The following is a 19,505-nucleotide window of genomic DNA, read 5'->3' on the forward strand; positions in this document are numbered from 1 at the left end:
ATCCCCCTGCTCAATGCAGGAATCCACCCTAAAGCATCCCTGAGGTGGTTGTCCAGCTGCCTCTTGAAGGCCTCTAGTGTGGGAGAGCCCACAACCTCCCTAGGTAACTGGTTCCATTGTCGTACTGCTCTAACGTCAAGAAGTTTTTCCTGATGTCCAGCCGGAATCTGGCTTCCTTTAACTTGAGCCCGTTATTCTGTGTCCTGCACTCTGGGAGGATCGAGAAGAGATCCTGGCCCTCCTCTGTGTGACAACCTTTCAAGTATTTGAAGAGTGCTATCATGTCTCCCCTCAATCTTCTCTTCTCCAGGCTAAACATGACCAGTTCTTTCAGTTGCTCCTCATAGGGCTTTGTTAGTGATATGTGGGCCAGGTTTGGGGGCGTATGGTGAGTTTCGGGGCAGGATGAGGAAGATGTTCCCGCATCCACCCAATAATGCTCATAAAGATGTCAATGGATACAGTGAAGAACAAAGTTAGGCACTGGGGCTCAACAACCCCAAAGAGACATCTTCGGTTGGACCTGCAGGCCTCAATAAGACGAGCCCAGAAGAGGTATTTCTCTTTTCCAATTGCAAAGAAGAGTTCTGCTCTAGGGCAGCCTTTCCCAATTCAGTACCTTCCAGGAGTCTTGGACTACAGGTCCTAGCATTCCCAATCAGCATGGGTTACTGGGGGATGGTGGGAGTTGTAGGCCAACCTGTGGTGGAGGATGTGGTGAAGCGTCCCGAGAAAAGCCCTCTGGGTGAGCTATTATCTCTCTTCCGCAGGTCCTCTTTCTCAAGCAGCAGAACAAAGGTAAGGGGGCGTCTTGCCTCTCCTTTCGTAGTTCCGGAAAACAAGACACTCTCAAGAAGAAGCCAAGGCCCTCAGTCAGGCTTAAGACTGTCCACCACATTATCCCCTCAAACCTTTGGATGCAATTTTGCTGCAGCAAGTGAAGGCGGGCAGGAAAGGGGGCTTCCGTTACCATTAAATGTTCCATCTTTAGCTAGATGGGCCAGAAACTAGTCCCAAATATTTGTTTCCTGTCTTCTTTGAGATGGAGCAATCCAGCAGGTAGTGAGGTGGATCTTCCACTACTGAATAACAATACTAAGAACACCAGTACTAATATTACTACTAGGGCTGTGCTCCACTTTGCTTCGGGTCGGAGAAGCGACATTGGAGTGGCCTGATTCGCTTCCGGAAAAGGCGGAGAAGCGAGTTGGGGGGGGGGGGCTGCGGATCGAGGCGAAGAGGATCGCCTCGATCCGGAGCTCTGGATGCAGGTAAGTGGGGGGGAGGGGGACTCATCTGGTGCTGCTGGCGATGGCGATGGAGCCAGGGGGATCTACACTACTGCTTTAAAGCGCTTTAAAGCACTTTATAACAGTTTTGACAACTGTTGGGGCCCAGGGCACACTCCATATACAGTTTTCAAAACGTTTTCAAAGTGCTTTAAAGCGCTTTAAAAGCAGTTGTGTAGATCCCCCCCCCCGCAAGTAAAGGGGCAGGGAGGAGGGCGGCTTACCTGTGTCCATCGGCTGTAGCCTCTTCCGGCTTCAATCCGGGGCCTCAATTGAAGCCTGTGACGATGGACACAGGTAAGGGGGGGTTTGGCTTACCTGGCGCCGCCGCTGCTGTCCATGTGGCAACGGCGTCGCAACTGGATCTGGCTCCGCGGAGCGGAGCGGGGGACGGGTGGATCGGCCCAAAGCAGATCGGGGCCACAAAGGTGGATCGGGGGGTCCGTGCACAGCCCTAATTACTGCTAATAATCATAACGGGATTCCACTTAGTTGGAGCGCCTTCTTTTCTTCTTCACCTTCTTGGGCGAAGGAAGTTCAAAGGCAATTCAGGGTGGGGAGTCGGGGAACGAAGCTGTGAGTTTTGACCAACGTGCCCATTTTCCTTTCCAGAAAAAGATAGCAATGATGTGGAAGACTGCAAGAGGTCAGTGGCAACAGCAGGGTCCCCGGGGAATGATGGCCACGTCCTCTTCGTCCTCCAAACTCACTCACTCTCTCTCTCTCTCTCTCTCTCTCTCTTCTAGGTCAAAAGAAAAGCTTCTGACCGAGATTGGGTCTCTCTTGACCGAAATTGCCTTTCTGAAGGAAGTGCGAGAGCAATTGGTGAGCGCTTTGGATCGGGGTGCCCCCTCCCCCTGACCAGTGAATTTGAGGCTTGCATGTCCAGATCTTCCTCAAGCGTCATAGAAGCTTAAGCCCACTTCACACAACTAACGTGTATAGAATGACTGCGTGGAGGAGGGTGAGGGGTGGGAATGGGATCGCGCCCACTAGCCCCCCCCCCCACTGGCGACAGCCACCTGTCAATCCCAAGGTCTGATGAGTGCCTAGAGCAGGAGTGGGGAACTTGAAGGCCAACCCTTCTGGAGAACCACAACTTCCATCAGCCCTAGTCTGCATAGCCAGTAGTGAGGGGAAATGGGGCTTGTAGACCAAAACATGTGGAGGGCCATAAGTTGCTCACCCTTCCCCCAGTGGAGGCTGGTGGCTCTGATGTCAGCGGGGTGATGAATCTGTTCCAGGTTTCAGTCAGAACTCTAAAGGGGGTTCACAGCTTGGATAGCTCCCTTATTCTAACTGGTTCTGAATGAAAACCCAGATCAGATTCACCGCCCCACTGACATGAGAGCCACCAGCCTCGACTGCCCTGGCCTAGAGGCTCCTCTGTTTCCACCTTAGGATCCATGTGTGGCAGCTGAGGATCAGGGCCAGAGAGCAGCATTGCGCTCATGAGAACATAAGAACATCAGAAGTGCCCTGATGCTGGATCAGACCAAGGGTCCATCTAGTCCAGCACTCTGTTCACACAGGGGCCAACCAGCCATCGGCCAGGGATGATCAAGCAGGACATGGTGCAACAGCACCCTCCCACCCATGTTCCCCAGCAGCTGGTGCACACAGGCTTACTGCCTCGGATACTGGAGGTAGCACACAACCATCAGGGCTAGTAGCCATGGATAGCCTTTGCCTCCAGGAATTTATCCAACCCCCTTTTGAAGCCATCCAGATTGGTGGCCATCACTACATCTAGTGGTAGTGAGTTCCATAATTTAACTGTGCGCTATGTGAAGAAGTCCTTCCTTTTATTCATCCTGGATCTCCCACCAAACCGCTTCATGAGATGACCCCATTGGGTTCTAGTATTTTGAGGGAGGGAGAAAAATGTCTCCCTGTCCACATTCTCCACCCCAGGCATCATTTTGTACACCCATTCCACGCGTAGCGTCAACGGACCAGAGTCGGGAGGGACCTTGGAGAGCCAACCCCCTGCCCCGTGCAGGCCCTGCAGCGGAACGTGCAGCAAGCGCACCCTCTTCCTCCATGGCCACACCACATGCAGGCGTCTGTCTCCATGGAGAAGCTCACATGGCTGTATCTGAACATAACTGGAAGACAGATGATGGACAGAGAAGGCGCATGGAGTTCGCTGCAGACGAAGGGAGTTCCTCTTACGCCACTGGGCAGGGGTTCCGACGTTGCTCACGCTTCCGTAGGGAAGTTTGTCTGTGAGATCTTGAAATGGGGCACTGAGCGATCATTAGCAGCGAATGAAGGCGCATCTGCAGGGGGTCTGAGCAGGGGCGGGGCGGGTTCATCCTGAGGAAGAGGACGACTCTCCTTGTGGGCCTCTCCTCTTGAGCTGTTGGCTTTCTCGCTTCTTTCCCCCCCCCCCAGAGGTACAAGGACCCCGAATCCAGGAAAGAAACAACCAAAGCCCTGACTGAAACCATCCAAGCCAAGCTAGAAGTGGCCCATGCGAAGATAGAGGCTGCGGAGGCCAAGAAGGAAACCTTGGAGGCCCAGCGGAAAGTGGAGGAAGCCAAAGAGTCGGCCGAAGCGGCCCAGGCCCGGGAGGACAACCTGCTCTCCTACGTCTCCAAAATTGCCACCCTGGCTTACCAGCAGGCCGCCGAGGCGGAGTACGACTGCGCCCAAGCCCGGAAGGCCATGGCCGTCGCCGAGGCCATGCAAGGGGCCGTCTTTGCCGACGGCAAGGGTCGCCGAAGCCACAAGCACCACCAGGACAAGCATCACCGGAGCCACCGGTGTCACCACCACCACCACCACCACCACGGCCACCACGAGCACCGAAGCCACTGCGACAGCCAGAGCGACCTGCCCCACTCCGACCTGGACACCCTGAGCAGCACCCGATAAGGCAGGAAGGCCGGAGGCACGGCTGGGTGGGACAAGAGACAGAGTTGCCTTGACAGGCATTGTGCAGAATTAAAATTTATGTTTGAAGCCCTGACCCCTGGTTCGTTGAATCCAGCCCTCGCTCCTCCCTCGCCAGCCCCCAACTCATCTGTGCACCTTCTGCCGTCCCGCTTCTTCTGCCTGGCACAGGGTCCCTCCACCTGCCAAGATGCACCCCTTCAACCACTCATTCTTCACACCCCCACACCCACCACAACATTTCCCTTTGACTGTCCAGCCATTACATGGACACATGAGAGCAGAACCTTGCCCATCCGACCTCCTTGCACATTAAGTGTTCAGAATTTATGGCAGGGGAGCTCTTTCAGATGTCACAGTGAAACTGTGGAGCTTGGCTAAGCACAGTAATGCCCCCTCCTCCCCCACCACTCCATGCGTTCGTGTAACGTCAGAACAGGGCTCAAGTTAAAGGAAGCCAGAAGCCAGCTGGACAACAGGAAAAACTTCCTGACTGTTAGAGCAGTATGACAATGCAATCAGTTACCTAGGGAGGTGGTGGGCTCTCCCGCACTAGAGGCCTTCAAGAGGCAGCTGGACAACCATCTGTCAGGGATGCTTTAGGGTGGATTCCTGCATTGAGCAGGGGGTTATTATTATTATTATTATTATTATTATTATTTATTTATATAGCACCATCAATGTACATGGTGCTGTACAGATAACACAGTAAATAGCAAGACCCTGCCGCATAGGCTTACAATCTAATAAGTTGTAGTAAACAATAAAGAGGGAAGGAGAATGCAAACAGGCACAGGGAAGTGTAAACAGGCACAGGGTAGGGCAAAACCAACAGTGTAAAGTCAGAACAAACTCAATATTTGAAGGCTATAGGGAAAAGAAAAGTTTTGAGCTGAGTCTTAAAAGCAGTGATTGAGTTTGTAGTTCTCAAGTGTTCTGGAAGAGCGTTCCAGGCGTAAGGGGCAGCAGAAGAAAAAGGACGAAGCCGAGTAAGGGAAGTGGAGGTCCTTGGGCAGGCGAGAAGCATGGCATCGGAGGAGCGGAGAGCCCGAGCGGGGCGATAGTGTGAGATGAGAGAGGAGAGATAGGCAGGAGCTAGGCAGTGAAGAGCTTTGAAGGTCAGTAGGAGAAGTTTATATTGGATTCTGGAGTGAATTGGAAGCCAATGAAGAGATTTCAGAAGTGGAGTGACATGGTCAGAGCGGCGGGCCAAGAAGATGATCTTAGCGGCAGAGTGGTGGACAGAGACCAGCGGACTGATGTGAGACGAAGGAAGGCCAGAGAGAAGAAGGTTGCAGTAGTCCAACCGAGAGATAACCAGTGCGTGAACGAGAGTCTTGGCAGAAGAGACAGACAAAAATGGTCGAATCCTGGCAATATTATACAGGAAGAAACGACAGGATTTAGCTACTGCCTCGATGTGAGGAGTAAAGGAGAGCGAGGAGTCAAATATAAAGCCAAGACTACGAGCTTCCTTGACCGGAGTAAGCGTGACATCGTTGACAGTAAGGGAGAATGAGAGGTGAGGAGAAGGTTTAGGAGGAAAAACTAGCAGTTCAGTCTTTGCCATGTTAAGTTTCAAACGACGATGAAGCAGCCAGGCTGAGATATCTGAAAGACATGCCGAGATACGATCGTGAACATCTGGAGAAAGTTCCGGAGATGAAAGATATAATTGTGTATCATCGGCATACAGGTGATATTGGAGGCCGTGAGATTGAATGAGCTTGCCCAAGGGCAGCATGTATAGAGAGAACAACAACGGGCCAAGCACCGAGCCTTGCGGAACCCCTACTGAAAGGGGAAAAGAGGAGGACGAGCTGCCGTTAGCCGACACGCTGAAAGAGCGACCCTCTAGATAGGAGGCGAACCAGTTATAGACAGAGCCACAGAGTCCAAGGTCGTGGAGGGAATCTAAGAGAAGATCGTGATCAACCGTGTCAAAGGCTGCAGTTAGATCAAGGAGAATAAGAACAGAATAATGGCCTTTAGACTTGGCAGTAAGAAGATCATTGGTGATCTTGGTAAGGGCTGTTTCAGTGGAATGCAAAGGACGGAAGCCAGATTGAAAGGGATCCAGAGCAGAGTTATTAGAGAGAAAGTCAAGACAACGAGAGTAGACCAGACGTTCCAGGATCTTTGAGACAAAGGGCAAGAGGGAGACAGGTCGGTAGTTAGACAGGGATAGTCGATCAAGAGTGGGTTTTTTGAGAATGGGAGAGACTGTAGCATGTTTAAAAGCAGAAGGAAATGAACCAGAGGACAGAGAAAAATTAATGATGTGAAGCAAGGACGGGAGGATAGCGGGGATAAGATTAATAAAGACGCGAGAGGGAATCGGATCACGGGAACAAGTGGAAGGCTTCGATGAGCGCAGTATTTTAGACAGTTCATCAGCTGAGACCGAAGGGAATGCCGAGAGAGTTGAAGGAGGAACTGACAGGTGAGGGACAGGAGCTGGAAGCGGAGCAGAGTTGGCTAGATCGGAGCGTATAGTTTGGATTTTAGCATTGAAGAAAGAGGCAAAGTCGTTGGCAGACAGGGAGGCGGGGAGAGATGGCGGATTAGGCTTCAGAAGAGAATTGAAGGACGCGAAGAGCCGCTGAGGGTGCTTAGCATTTGACTGGATCAACGTTGAGTAGTGCTGCTGTTTGGCCAGTGAAATGGCAGAAGAGAAAGAGGAGAGAACAAATTTGTAGTGGACAAAGTCCGCCCAGTCCTTGGTCTTACGCCACAGGCGTTCGGCTGCCCGGGAACAAGAGCGAAGGTAGCGGAGGAAAGAGGTGAGCCACGGTTGGGGTTGAGAGGGGCGAACTATCCGAGTTGTAGATGGAGCAAGATTATCAAGAGTTGAAGATAAGGAGGAGTTAAAGGAGGAGACGGCTGAGTCCAAGGAGACGGCTGTGTAGACAGAAGGAAGAGAGGAGGCTAAGGACTGAGAAAAAGCCTCGTAGTTGATAGAATGCAGGTCACGACAAGGGCGAGAAGCGGGACGTGAAGGAGGGGGATTGTGAGTAATATTGAAAGAGACTAGATGATGATCTGACAGAGGAAAGTCAGCGATAGAAAAGTCCAGGACAGAGCAGTTCCGAGTGAGGACAAGATCCAGACAGTGTCCAAGGGAATGTGTGGGTGCTTCAGACCAGAGCTTAAGATCGTAAGAGGAAGATAAGGAGCGAAATCGTAGAGCTGCAGCATCGTGAGGGTCATCTACATGGATATTGAAGTCACCTAAAATCAGAGTAGGAGAGTTGTCAGAGAGGAGAAAGGACAGCCACGAGTCGAGATCAGAGAGAAATTTAGAGGATGAGCCAGGGGGGCGGTAGAGAACTGCAACCCGCAGTCGCAGCGGAGTGAAGAGTCTCACCACATGTGCCTCAAAGGAGGAGAAACAGTGTGAAGGTGGAATGGGAAGAGGCTGGAACTGGCACAAACTCGATAATAAAAGACCCACACCACCACCTCGACCCTCTGGGCGACTCGAGTGAGAGAAAGAGAGTCCTCCAAGAGAGAGGGCAGCAGAGATGGCGGTGTCATGGGCAGGAAGCCAGGTTTCAGTAAGAGCAAGGAGGTGGAGAGATCTAGAGAAGAACAAGTCCTGGATGACAGGGGCCTTGGAAGCAATAGAGCGACAGTTCCATAAGGAGCACGAGAAAGGCAGCTGTGAGGGGGGGAGACACCGAATAGGAATTAGGTTGGGAGAGATGAGCTTGGAGCGAGCCATGGGGAACAGATATGGTGCGAAAGGAATTAGGAGAAGAAATGGGGAAAGAGATAGCAAGTAGGCAGGGAAGTAAGACATGCGCAGGACGGGATCAGCCAGAAATGGCCTGGCCAAGACCAGTATCAGGAAGCAAGAAGGTAGGTACAGTGAAGTGCAGACAGATGGGGTAAGTTAAGGCAGTCACATTGCCAGACTAATAGCCTTGTAGGCCCCTTCCAAGTCTGCTATTCTATGATTCTATGACACCCAGGTCATTAGCAGACAGCTGCAAAGAGGTCGAGGAGAAGCAGTGCTTTGCAGCATGGAAACCAAGGATTCTTCTCAACTCCTACTCTGCCCTGTCACTCTGGACACATTTCCTCTACTGTATGGTGTCATGTGCCTTCTGGAGGACTCCTCTTCAGAGCCAACACCATAGTTGCCTATGTCTGGGGACCTTGACATTGGTTGGGGGGATCCTGGGCCATTGGGGGAGGCAGCTGTTGCCTCTAACCAGATGTTGCTCAGCTCTACCTTTTGTTTCCATGTGCCCATAAGAAGAGCCCTGCTGGATCAGACCGAGGGTCCATCTAGTCCAGCACCCTGTTCACACAGAGGCCAAATACCTGTCAGCAAAGCAGGACATGGTGCAACAGCACCCTTCCATCCATGTACCCCAGAAACTGGTGTATATAGGCTTACTGCCTGGGATACTGGAGGCAGCACATCCCAGGGATGCCGTGGAACTCATGAACCAGTGTCTGGAGACTGTTTTGAGGTGGATAAGGGTAGAATCATAGAATAGCAGAGTTGGAAGGGGCCACTAAGGCCGTCGAGTCCAACCCCCTGCTCAATGCAGGAATCCACCCTAAAGCATCCCTGACAGAGGGTTGTCCAGCTGCCTCTTGAATGACTCTAGTGTGGGAGAACCCACAACCTCCCTAGGTCACTGGTTCCATTGTCATACTGCTCTAACAGTCAGGGTGTTTTTCCTGATGTCCAGCTGGAATCTGGCTTCCTGTAACTTGAGCCCATTATTCCGTGTCCTGCACTCTGGGAGGATCAAGAAGAGATCCTGGCCCTCCTCTGTGTGACAACCTTTGAAGTATTTGAAGAGTGCTCTCATGTCTCCCCTCCATCTTCTCTTCTCCAGGCTAAACATGCCCAGTTCTTTCAGTCTCTCTTCATAGGGCTTCCTTTCTTGTCTCCAGCCTGGGGATTGAACCTTCACCGCCATCCCCTGGTCACGCTGGCTTCCAAAATTGTGCAGTTCCCTCCCATTAACACAATGGCAGGCGTTGGGGAGGGCACAATTTCTGGAGCTTCCAGAAATTGCACACTTCACCCCTGTATCATAAAGTCCCCCATTAACGCAAGGTATTTTCCTGCTGTCTTAACTCTTCTCTGAATTGCCCTTTGTTTGACTGTGGGCTGCATACTGAGCTTGCTTTTGAACTTGACCCTGTCTGGATTCCTGGAACTCTTTCCCAGCAACCCTACAAGCAGGACAGGGAGGGAGCGTGGCGGGGTGCGGTGGGGTGGGGGAGAGTTAAAAAGTACCCTCCAGCCATTGCTTCTTTGCTTTGAAGTGCTTCCTCACCCTGTTGTTTGCAGCTGCTCAGTTACACAGTTCTCAGAGCTGCTCGGGCTAGACACATTCAAAGGATTGTGTCTTGAACTCTAACAGTCAAAGGACTGTTAGAACAGTACGACAATGGAATCAGTTGCCTGGTGAGGTGGTGGGCTCTCCCACACTAAAGGCCTTCAAGAGGCAGCTGGACAGCCATCAGTCAGAGATGCTTTAGGGTGGATTCCTGCAGTGAGCAGGGGGTTGGACTCGATGGCCTTGTAGGCCCCTTCCAACTCTGCTATTTTACGATTCTATCATAGAATCATAAAATAGTAGCGTTCAAAGGGGCCTCTAAGGCCATGGAGTCCAACCCCCTGCTCAGTGCAGGAATCAACCTCAAAGCATCCCTGATAGATGGCTGTTCAGTTGCCTCTTCAAGGCCTCTAGGGTGGGAGAGCCCACCACCTCCCTAGGTAACTGATTCCATTGTCGTGCTGCTCTAACAGTCAGGAAGTTTTTCCTGATGTCCAGCCGGAATCTGGCTTTCTTTAACTTGAGCCCATTATTCAGTGTCCTGCACTCTAGGAGGATCGAGAAGAGATCCTGGCCCTCCTCTGTGTGACAACCTTTTAAGCATTTGAAAAGTGCTATCCTTTCTCTCCTACATCTTCTCTTCTCCAGGCTAAACATGCCCAGTTCTTTCAGTGTCTTCTCCAGACCCCTGGCCATCCTATGTTTTCAAGGGTGAGATGGCTTTTTCTGAGATTTTTCATAGGTTGAACAGGGCTCCTGAACGGACCGATGTGTTCAAAAGCACCCTGGTGTGGTTCCTCGCTTTTTTCTTGCAGGTTCTTTAAGGGGCTGTTATGTTACACTGTCTCTGCAGAGCAAATGCTGAATCGGTTCTTAGAACAGTGGAATGCATGCATATTTTGTATGTGTGCATGTGTGTGTGTGTGTGTGTGTAGTCTACTTATGTGTAGTTCCACACATTGAAAAGTGATGTTTGAATCAAGCACAAGGGGCAGCAGCATCTGTCTCGTTGCCAAAGGTAATCAGGTCAAAACGGACCCTGGGTTCTGCATACAACTGTGCAAACTGCAGAAAAAATACTTCTAGGGTTGGATTCCCACTCGGCACTGACGTAGAGTCTTGTGCCCATTTACATTCTGCCATTGTAAGCAAAGGGTGACAGCCGCCCACCCTTTTTCCATGGCTCATGATGGTGCGTTCAAGTTCGTGTGGCAGCCTACACGCAGTGGTGACTGTGCATGAATTCAGTATTTGCTCTACCATTCTTTAGAGTTTATACACTGAAGTCCCGGATTCATAGAATCATAGAATAGCAGAGTTGGAAGGGACCTACAAGGCCATCAAGTCCAATCCCCTGCTCAATGCAGGAATCCACCCTAAAGCATTCCTGACAGATGGTTGTCCAGCTGCCTCTTGAAGGCCTCTAGTGTGGGAGAGCCCACAACCTCCTAGGTAACTGATTCCATTGTCGTACTGCTCTAACAGTTAGGAAGTCTTTCCTGATGTCCAGCCGGAATCTGGCTTCCTTTAACTTGATCCCGTTATTCCGTGTCCTGAACTCTGGGAGGATCGAGAAGAGATCCTGGCCCTCCTCTGTGTGACAACCTTTGAAGTATTTGAAGAGTGCTATCATGTCTCCCCTCAATCTTCTATTCAATTACCTATTCAATTACCTACCCTGGATTTAATTACTTGTCCATTTCTGCATTAGGGCCTCCTTCACAACTAGACTGTCTTTTGGGTTAAAGTTATGGATGAATCTGTCAGTTTCAATTTCTCATTTTTCCAGTCTTAACGTTCAGTGAATTTTTCTTTTAAGTTTGCATGAAAATTCATATGCATGCATTTCTTCTCAATCATGCCTTTTTGCCTGATATACGCCTTTTTTTTTTGCAAGTAATTTACCTAGCAAAATGCGTTTTGAGCAGCTACTATATGCATTTTTGTGTGCAGCCTCCCCCAAATATATGCATTTTGGTATGCATCCTTTGATTGGAAAACTCCATCACAAAATTTGGAGATGCGTGAATTTTGAAGAACAACTGCATTTCAGTTTGTGTATTGGGTCGAAAGTGCAAAATTAGGCAAGCTCACATTAAAATACCACCTGGACTGATTTCTCCCCCGTCCTGAGTCAAAGTTCCTAGTAACTCTCCTCCTTTGTTATGCTACGGCCTGGACCTAATCGCCTTATGGGTTCTATCCCATCCAACGCAGCTGCTTAAGGGTTTGTTCGGCAACATGGATAATTACATAATAACACAAATGTCTTTTTATTCTATTATGAAGAAAGCAACAACCAGCAGTGCACCAAGCAAATGGGTTATGATGCCACCAGCTGCCTAGCGGCTTCCTGCCACGCACGCGCTGACGTCCTCGGGAGCTGTAGGTCGCTGGCATCACGCATGGCTTGCAGTAACGGGACCGGCATTGCCAGATAGTCAAAGTCTGTGTCATGAGAGCAGTGCTGCTGAGAATGGAAGGCTTAAATGGCTGGGCAGCACCCCAGAACTTTTGCCTGCATGTGAGGAAAGAGAAGCCATACAATGTGGAAACGGATCAAAGCTCACCATAGCAGGACCACGGGGCGGGTGGAAGAATTACAGTAGAGTCTACAGCACCTGCCTCCAACCTGGCAGCCTCTCCAGATATGTTGGACTTCAACCCACACAGCTGGCTGTGGGATTATGGGCGTTGTAGCCCAACACTGCTGGAGGGCAGCCGGTTGGGGAAGGCTGCTCTACATCAAGCCCTGAGAGATAACAAAGGCAGAGGCGGCTCATGGCCTTCCTCTGGAAGCCGGTTGCTGGCAGAAGGGAAGCAAGACGTCTGCTAGGACTGGCCAGCTTCGGACGCCTCCTGGTTTCCCTTTTGACAGATCTTCGGTTCAGTCTCCGGTTGCCAAACGTTCCTTGTTACTGCATCAGGCACTTCACTCCAGCATCCTCGGCGTGCCCACAGTTTGTTTTGCCCCACTTGGAAAAGCTACACTGGAACACGCTGTCCTCCGTTCCCTTGCAAGCCACGTCGTCCATCCAGATACGTCCTTTCCCTGGAAGAAGAATGGGACAGGCACCGTTAGCCGCAATTCCTGCTCTCACGACACTGTCTCGCTTCTTTGGACCTTATCTCAATGAGAACATCCCGACACGGGCAGCAACGGCATGGACCCCTCCGTTTTCAGGCACGGCCCCAGAACTGTGGAATTCCTTCCCTGGAGTGGGGCGGGTGGGAGCTGGATAACTTGGGAATGGGGTGAAATAGGAGAGGGGGGGTGCCCTCCCTATGAGGGCGCCCCGCCCCAGTTTCGTCCCATTAGAGCAAACTGTCAGGGAACGCACCAGATCTTTATTTTTATAAACTGGACTTTGCAGAGCCGTGCATCAGCAAAGTAAACGGTAAAAACTCCCTCTACCAATGTACAGATCCTCCCTTAAGACCTTGCCCTGGATAACTTGAGATTTTTGCTTCTTCTTCGAACAGTGGACATAATGGAGGCAGGGGGTGGGAGCTATTACTCCCCTCTGCAACCGAGAAGTATGTTTTCCCCAGCATTGAAGATCCAGGTTTTAGGGACAGCCAGCTCTGCCGTATAACACTGAAGGGAGCAGAGCCGATTTCATCATACTGCGGAGAATAAGAGCAATCCGCTTTCCTCCCGTGCTCGTCAAGACGGGATCAAATCAAAGATCTGCATTGCCAAGCAAGTTGATTTCTCCCAGCAGCCAACCAAGTCCAAAACTGAGCTCAAACAAAGACAACAACAGTCCCATCACCACCACATGCCCACATACTGCTGGTTGGCCACCCCCTGGAACTTCTAAAGCTGACAGCCATGGCCACATCTTCTGGCAGGCAATCCCATAATTTAATTCTGTGCTCTGTGAATTGTTTGCAATTCCCCACCCCACCCCTAATCTTTGGAGGTTTCAGGGGCCTTAAGAAGAGTTCTCCTCTGAAACATCAGCAGGAGTGGGGGTGTATTCTGATTGGTTGCAAAAGGCCATGAATATAAGAAGCTGACTTATCTGGAGTCATGGAATCATAGAACAGCAGAGTTGGAAGGGGCCTACAAGGCCATGGAGTCCAACCCCCTGCTCAATGCAGGAATCCACCCTAAAGCATCCCTGACAGAGGGTTGTCCAGCTGCCTCTTGAAGGCCGCAAGTGTGGGAGAGCCCACAACCTCCCTAGGTAACTGGTTCCATTGTTATACTGCTCTAACAGTCAGGAAGTTTTTCCTGATCATAGAATCATAGAATAGCAGAGTTGGAAGGGGCCTACAAGGCCATGGAGTCCAACCCCCTGCTCAATGCAGGAATCCACCCTAAAGCATCCCTGACAGATGGGTGTCCAGCTGCCTCTTGAAGGCCACAAGTGTGGGAGAGCCCACCACACCTCCCTAGAGAATTGGTTCTGTCGTTGTACTGCTCTAACACTCAGAGACCTGGTCTATCTAATTCTGTATTGGCGCAGAGCGGTAAAGCAGCAGTTTCTGCAGCTGAAACTCTCCACATGGCCTGAGTTCCATTCTAGCGGAAGCTGATTTCAGGCAGTCGGCTCGGGTCGACTCAGCCTTCTATCCTCCCGAGGTTGGTAAAATGAGTACCCAGCGAGCTGGGGGAAAGGTAATAACGGCCAGGGAAGGCAACGGCAAACCACCCCACTATAAGGGCTGCCAAGAAAACGTCAGCGAAAGCTGGTGTCCCTCCAAGAATCAGTAATGACTCAGTGCTTGCACGAGAGGTTCCTTTCCTTCCTTTCCTTTTAATGAGGGATGGCATGGGTTGAGCCCACGCCCATCTGCGGGCTAAGCGTGCGAGTCACAGGTTATTCTTTTCCCAGTCCTGAGGCTATTCTAGAGAAACTCCCCCTGTTGTTTCACAGTGGGGATCCCAGCAAATCCCTCTTGTCCAAGCAATGTTGAATCTCGTCCGCACGTGGCGGGCGCTATTATTCTGCTGCATGAAATGGACGGAAGCCACAGCGCATGCTCAGAGCCGTGTCATCGAGGCTCTGCAATGCCCCTTAAGGACTAGTAATCCAAGGCCGCCTCGTTTACAAGTTGAAAGATCTTTCGCACCGCGTCTGATGCCAGCAGCCCTTCAAATTCCCCAGCTGGAAGCCGTGAGTCAGGCCTTATCCTTTCCAGCCAGTGAATCACTCGCAATAAAGACATTTCCATTCTCAGGACTCTCTAAAGCGCCTCTTCTCCACCCTCCTGACAAAGTGGATCATGGAGATAAAACAACCACAGCCAGGGAATGCTTCATTGGCTCAGTGAGGGTTTCATTCTCACCCACTGGAGGAGGGGCGCTCTCGAAAGTTTGCTTGGAACGTCCGAAGGAACAAAGGGCAATTTGTGGAAGTGAAGCTGGACTGTACTGATTTATTTATCTGATGTGCATCCCACTGGCGCTGGTGGTAACCATGTGAATAAACCCCGGAATATTACAGATACTAAAACGTGGCCCCCCATAATACCCTAACCTTGGTTACAGCCTTCCTCAACGACAGAATGGCGAGTTCCTCGGCATCCCGCAACATGAGCTCCCCAACTGCAGCATGGCCAGCCCTCATAGAATCATAAAATAGTAGAGTTGGAAGGGGCCTCTAAGGCCATCGAGTCCAACCTCCTGCTCAATGCAGGAATCCACCCTAAAGCATCCCTGACAGGTGGTTGTCCAGCTGTCTCTTGAAGGCCTCAAGTGTGGGAGAGCCCACCACCTCCCTAGGTAACTGATTCCATTGTCATACTGCTCTAACAGTCAGGAAGTTTTTCCTGATGTCCAGCTGGAATCTGTCTTCCTTTTACTTGAGCCCATTATTCCGTGTCCTGCACTCTGGGAGGATCGAGAAGAGATCCTGGCCCTCCTCTGTGTGACAACCTTTTAAGTCTTTGAAGAGTGCTCTCATGTCTCCCCTCCATCTTCTCTTCTCCAGGCTAAACCTGCCCAGTTCTTTCAGTCTCTCTTCATAGGGCTTTGTTTCCAGACCCCTGATCATCCTGGTTGCCCTCCTCTGAACACGCTCCAGCTTGTCTGCGTCCTTCTTGAATTGTGGAGCCCAGAACTGGACGCACTCCCCAGATCAAAAGTGGTGATAAAATGCTGGAATGGTGTTAACACCGTCTTGGTTTGGATCCCACCATAGCGTCTTTTTCTTATTGTTCGGGGCACTGCTGTTGCTCGGTGTGGCTTGTCTGGAATGGTCCCAACAGATTGTCTCTCGTGCCTCCTCTCTCTCTCTCTGTCTTCCTTTCCCAGGCAAGGATGCCTGGGTGGCCCCTAACCACACAAGCACATGCACACGGCCCCCAGCTCTCCCCCCCACCCTCTCCGGCGCTGCAAAGAAAACCACGGCATAGAGCTAAACATTCTATAGGAGACCTTCATCAAAGGCTTGGAACACGAGTGATTCTCCCCACACCACACACTTATGCAGCTCAGTTCCCAAGCTCATGAACGTGTTCTGTGCACTGCTCTTAGCCTGGGAAATTTGCAAAAAACACGAGGAATATCGAGCCTCGTTAAAGCAACGTTGAGAATTGTGTCGCTGGTTTGCAGGCCCAACATTCTTGCTTTTCTTAAGCAAACATTCTTAAGAATGGAACGCCTCTCCCGACGTGAATATACCCAGTCACTACGTTCAACATCTAAGGGCTTCCTCCGGGTGCCTACTCCGAGAGAGGCTCGGAGTGTGGCAACGAGGGACAGGGCCTTTTCGGTGGTGGCCCCCGACTATGGAATGATCTCCCTGACGAGGCTCGCCTGGCGCCAACGCTGCTATCTTTCCGGCGCCAGGTTAAGACTTTCCTCTTTGCCCAGGCATATGGCGGCACATCTTAATCGCCCACATGTTTAGTTTTTTTTTAACGGTTTTTAATGCTTTATGTGTGTATGTTCTGTGTTTTAGAATTTTAAATTTTGTATACTCGTTTTTATCTTAATTTTTTAGAATTTCTGTGAACCGCCCAGAGAGCTCTGGCTATGGGGGCGATATATAAGTGTAATAAATAAATAAATAAATAATAATAATAATAATAATAATAATGCAACAGGTAAGAGCTTTAGATATGACAGATTTGGGGCGGAATTTTGGTTAACAACAAGCATTTATAGAGACCACGGTCAAAAATGGTATACTCTGAGTAGAAGTGGGTCTCCAGGGAAGTCCTTCCTAGCCCCACTGAGTTCCTTCCCACTGGAGAATAAACCTGTGATCTTCTGCAGGCAAACCAGGAGTTTACCACTGGCCAAAGATCAGTGATAAACCCCTGGTTTGCCTGCAGAAGGTCGCAGGTTCATTCTCCAGTGGGAAGGAACTCCCTGGAAGTGTTCAAAGCACTTTGCATTCGTTACCTTGGTGTGATCTCACAACAACCCTGTTTAGTAGGCCAGTATTTCTATCAGTACTGCCATTCCTATATTGCAGGAGGCAGAGCGGCTGAGAGAGGGCGGTTTGCCTTTAGCTGCTTAGTTTGCTCATAGCAGAGGCAAGTTTCACTCAGGGCACGTCTTGATTCACAGCGCAGCCTTGAGCCACTAACCCACACCGGTTTCCTAGATACAGGTAATCGTTTTTGAGGGGCAATTCCCTCACAAGAAAAGGTTATAATATCCGAGGCTTTTTAGTTTAGAAAGATGGCAAGTGTGTGTGTGGGCGGGGGGGGGGGGGGGAAGCGGTGGTATAGTAGAGGTGTATAAAATGATGCATAGTGTGGGAAATTCTATTCTATCTTTCATAATACTAGAACCCAAAGGAGCCACCCCATGAAGCTGAATGGTGGGAGATTTAGGACAGACTCCTTCACACAGCACAAAGTTAAACCATGGAACTCACTACCACAAGGCGCTCCCACACTAGAGGCCTTCAAGAGGCAGCTGGACAACCATCTGTCGGGGATGCTTTAGGGTGGATTCCTGCACTGAGCAGGGGGTTGGACTTGATGGCCTTGTAGGCCCCTTCCAACTCTGCTATTCTATGATTCTATGATTCTCGATCATCCCAGAGTGCAGGACACGGAATAACGGGATCAAGTTAAAGGAAGCCAGATTCCAGCTGGACATCAGGAAAAACTTCGTGACTGTTAGAGCAGCACGACAATGGAATCAGTTGCTTGGTGAGGTTGTGGGCTCTCCCACACTAGAGGCCTTCAAGAGGCAGCTGGACAACCACCTGTCAGGGATGCTTTAGGGTGGATTCCTGCAGTGAGCAGGGGGTTGGACTCGATGGCCTTGTAGGCCCCTTCCAACTCTGCTATTCTATGACTCTGTGAGTCTAAGATGTAGTGATGGCCACCATTTTGGGTGGCTTTAAAAGGGGGTTGGATACATTCCTGGAGGAGAAGGCTATCCATGCTTGCTAGTGCTGATGGCTGGGTGCTACCTTGATTGGCAGAGACAGTAAGCCTATATAGACCAGTTGCTGGGGAACATGGGCAGGACGGTGCTGTTGCACTTGTGTCCTGCTTGTGTGCTCCAGGTCAACAGCTGGTTGGCCACTGTGTGTACAGACCACAGCCCCCATCATCTACAGCCAGCATGGTCATCCTGGCTGGGGATGCTGGTTCTGTATTGGAGGCAGTATACCTATGTAGGCGAGTTGCTGGGGAACATGGGCGGGAGGGTGGTGTTGCACTCATGTCCTGCTTGTGGGTTCCTGGTCAACTGCTGGTTGGCCACTGTGTGAACAGAGCATTGGACAAAAGAGGTGTTTGGTCTGATCCAGCAAGAATCTTCTTATGTTCTTAGAGTTAACAGTGGCTCAATGGAGGCATCATGTATTGCCCTTACTCTCTGTGTGTGTGCACGCTCATACCACTACTGTCCTGATACAAGAGGTATCGCCAGGTTTTGTGGTGTTCCAAAATCCTGCAGAACCTGTTTGTCCAGAGGTGACAGCAGGACAAAAGGAACGAGTCCCTAAAGAACTATTGCTACTCTCAGTCCACAGCCTTCTTGAAAATCAATAAGGATTTTCAAAGCCTTAATTTAGGTCTCAAAAGGTTTGTGTGCGCCCCCTCCCTGGTCCCTCGCTCCCTGCTTTTAATGAAAATGGCCTTGCATTTTTCAATCAGTGGAAAAACGACAAAGAATTTTTACAGATATCATACTGAGTGTGCAGGAAATCCATTTCACAGAAAGGCCTCATTCTCTTGAACTGTTAATTGGATATCCCTGGAACCTTCATATAGCTAGAAGTGTGTCTCTCCCAGAGGACAGGTGCCTTTCTTTCTTGTCACAAGGTGACTTCATTTCCAGCTAAGCATCTTGGGACAATCCGTCCCCATGTGGTGCCACCAGTTCTGTGCCAGTGGCACTAGTGGCAATCCATTGGTGAAAGCCATCAGCCCAAGAAGGCCAGCCTGACTTTACCTTTCTTACCTTGCCCAAATACGGCCATCCTGAAAACTTCCTCGGCCCCTCTGAAGCCCAACATCCGGCAGACCACGTCGCCATCTTTCTTGTCCCAGCTGTCGTCACAAACCGTTCCCCACTGGTGATCGTGGAAAACTTCCACTCGCCCTTCATGGGGGCCCGAGCCGTTCACCAGACGGATGATCGCCTCCTCCGGGGCAGGTACTGCAGGGTGGGGGGTGGGGAGGCAGAAAAGAAACGCAGGTGGAATGAAAAACATCGTCTCCGAGGGGGGTTCTGGCCTTACTCCGCAGTTCTCAAGGGTCGCGTGCAAAGCACACTCATCTCTTTTCAGGGCACAAAAGGGAGAACAATAGATTAGGTCACACCTGCAGGGGGGTAAAGCAGCCTTCCCCAATGTGGACTTCAACTCCCTTCATTTCCAAGCCAGCAATGGCTAATGGCCGGGCTGGCTGAGGATGATGGAGGTTGAGGTCTAACATATCTGGAACGCTCCAGCTTGGGGAAGGCTGGTTTAGAAGGAAAGTCTGTGTACAAAACGTTGGAGAAACACTGCTAGGGAAGAGATCCCTCTGTGTCCTTCAAAAGCACCTGCCCCTTTTTGAAAAAAGCCAAGTTTGGGGCACACGGGGA

The 19,505-nt window shown here is 50.6% G+C and overlaps 1 protein-coding gene across 1 annotated transcript in view; it reads right to left on the reverse strand.

The window, feature by feature from the left end:
* Positions 1-11,887: 11,887 nt before the first annotated feature.
* Positions 11,888-19,505, reverse strand: part of SCARA5 (scavenger receptor class A member 5) — a 133,614-nt gene continuing 125,996 nt past the window's right edge. Inside the window, exons 8-9 of the mRNA XM_063123747.1 lie at positions 18,879-19,076; positions 11,888-12,545 (exon numbers count right to left, since the gene is read on the reverse strand). Coding sequence (XP_062979817.1) covers positions 12,409-12,545; positions 18,879-19,076 — 335 coding nt within the window. The 3' untranslated portion in view covers positions 11,888-12,408. The remainder of the gene's footprint in view (positions 12,546-18,878; positions 19,077-19,505) is intronic.

Source organism: Elgaria multicarinata, chromosome 4 (genome assembly GCF_023053635.1).
Source record: "Elgaria multicarinata webbii isolate HBS135686 ecotype San Diego chromosome 4, rElgMul1.1.pri, whole genome shotgun sequence".
NCBI classification, from domain to species: domain Eukaryota; kingdom Metazoa; phylum Chordata; class Lepidosauria; order Squamata; family Anguidae; genus Elgaria; species Elgaria multicarinata.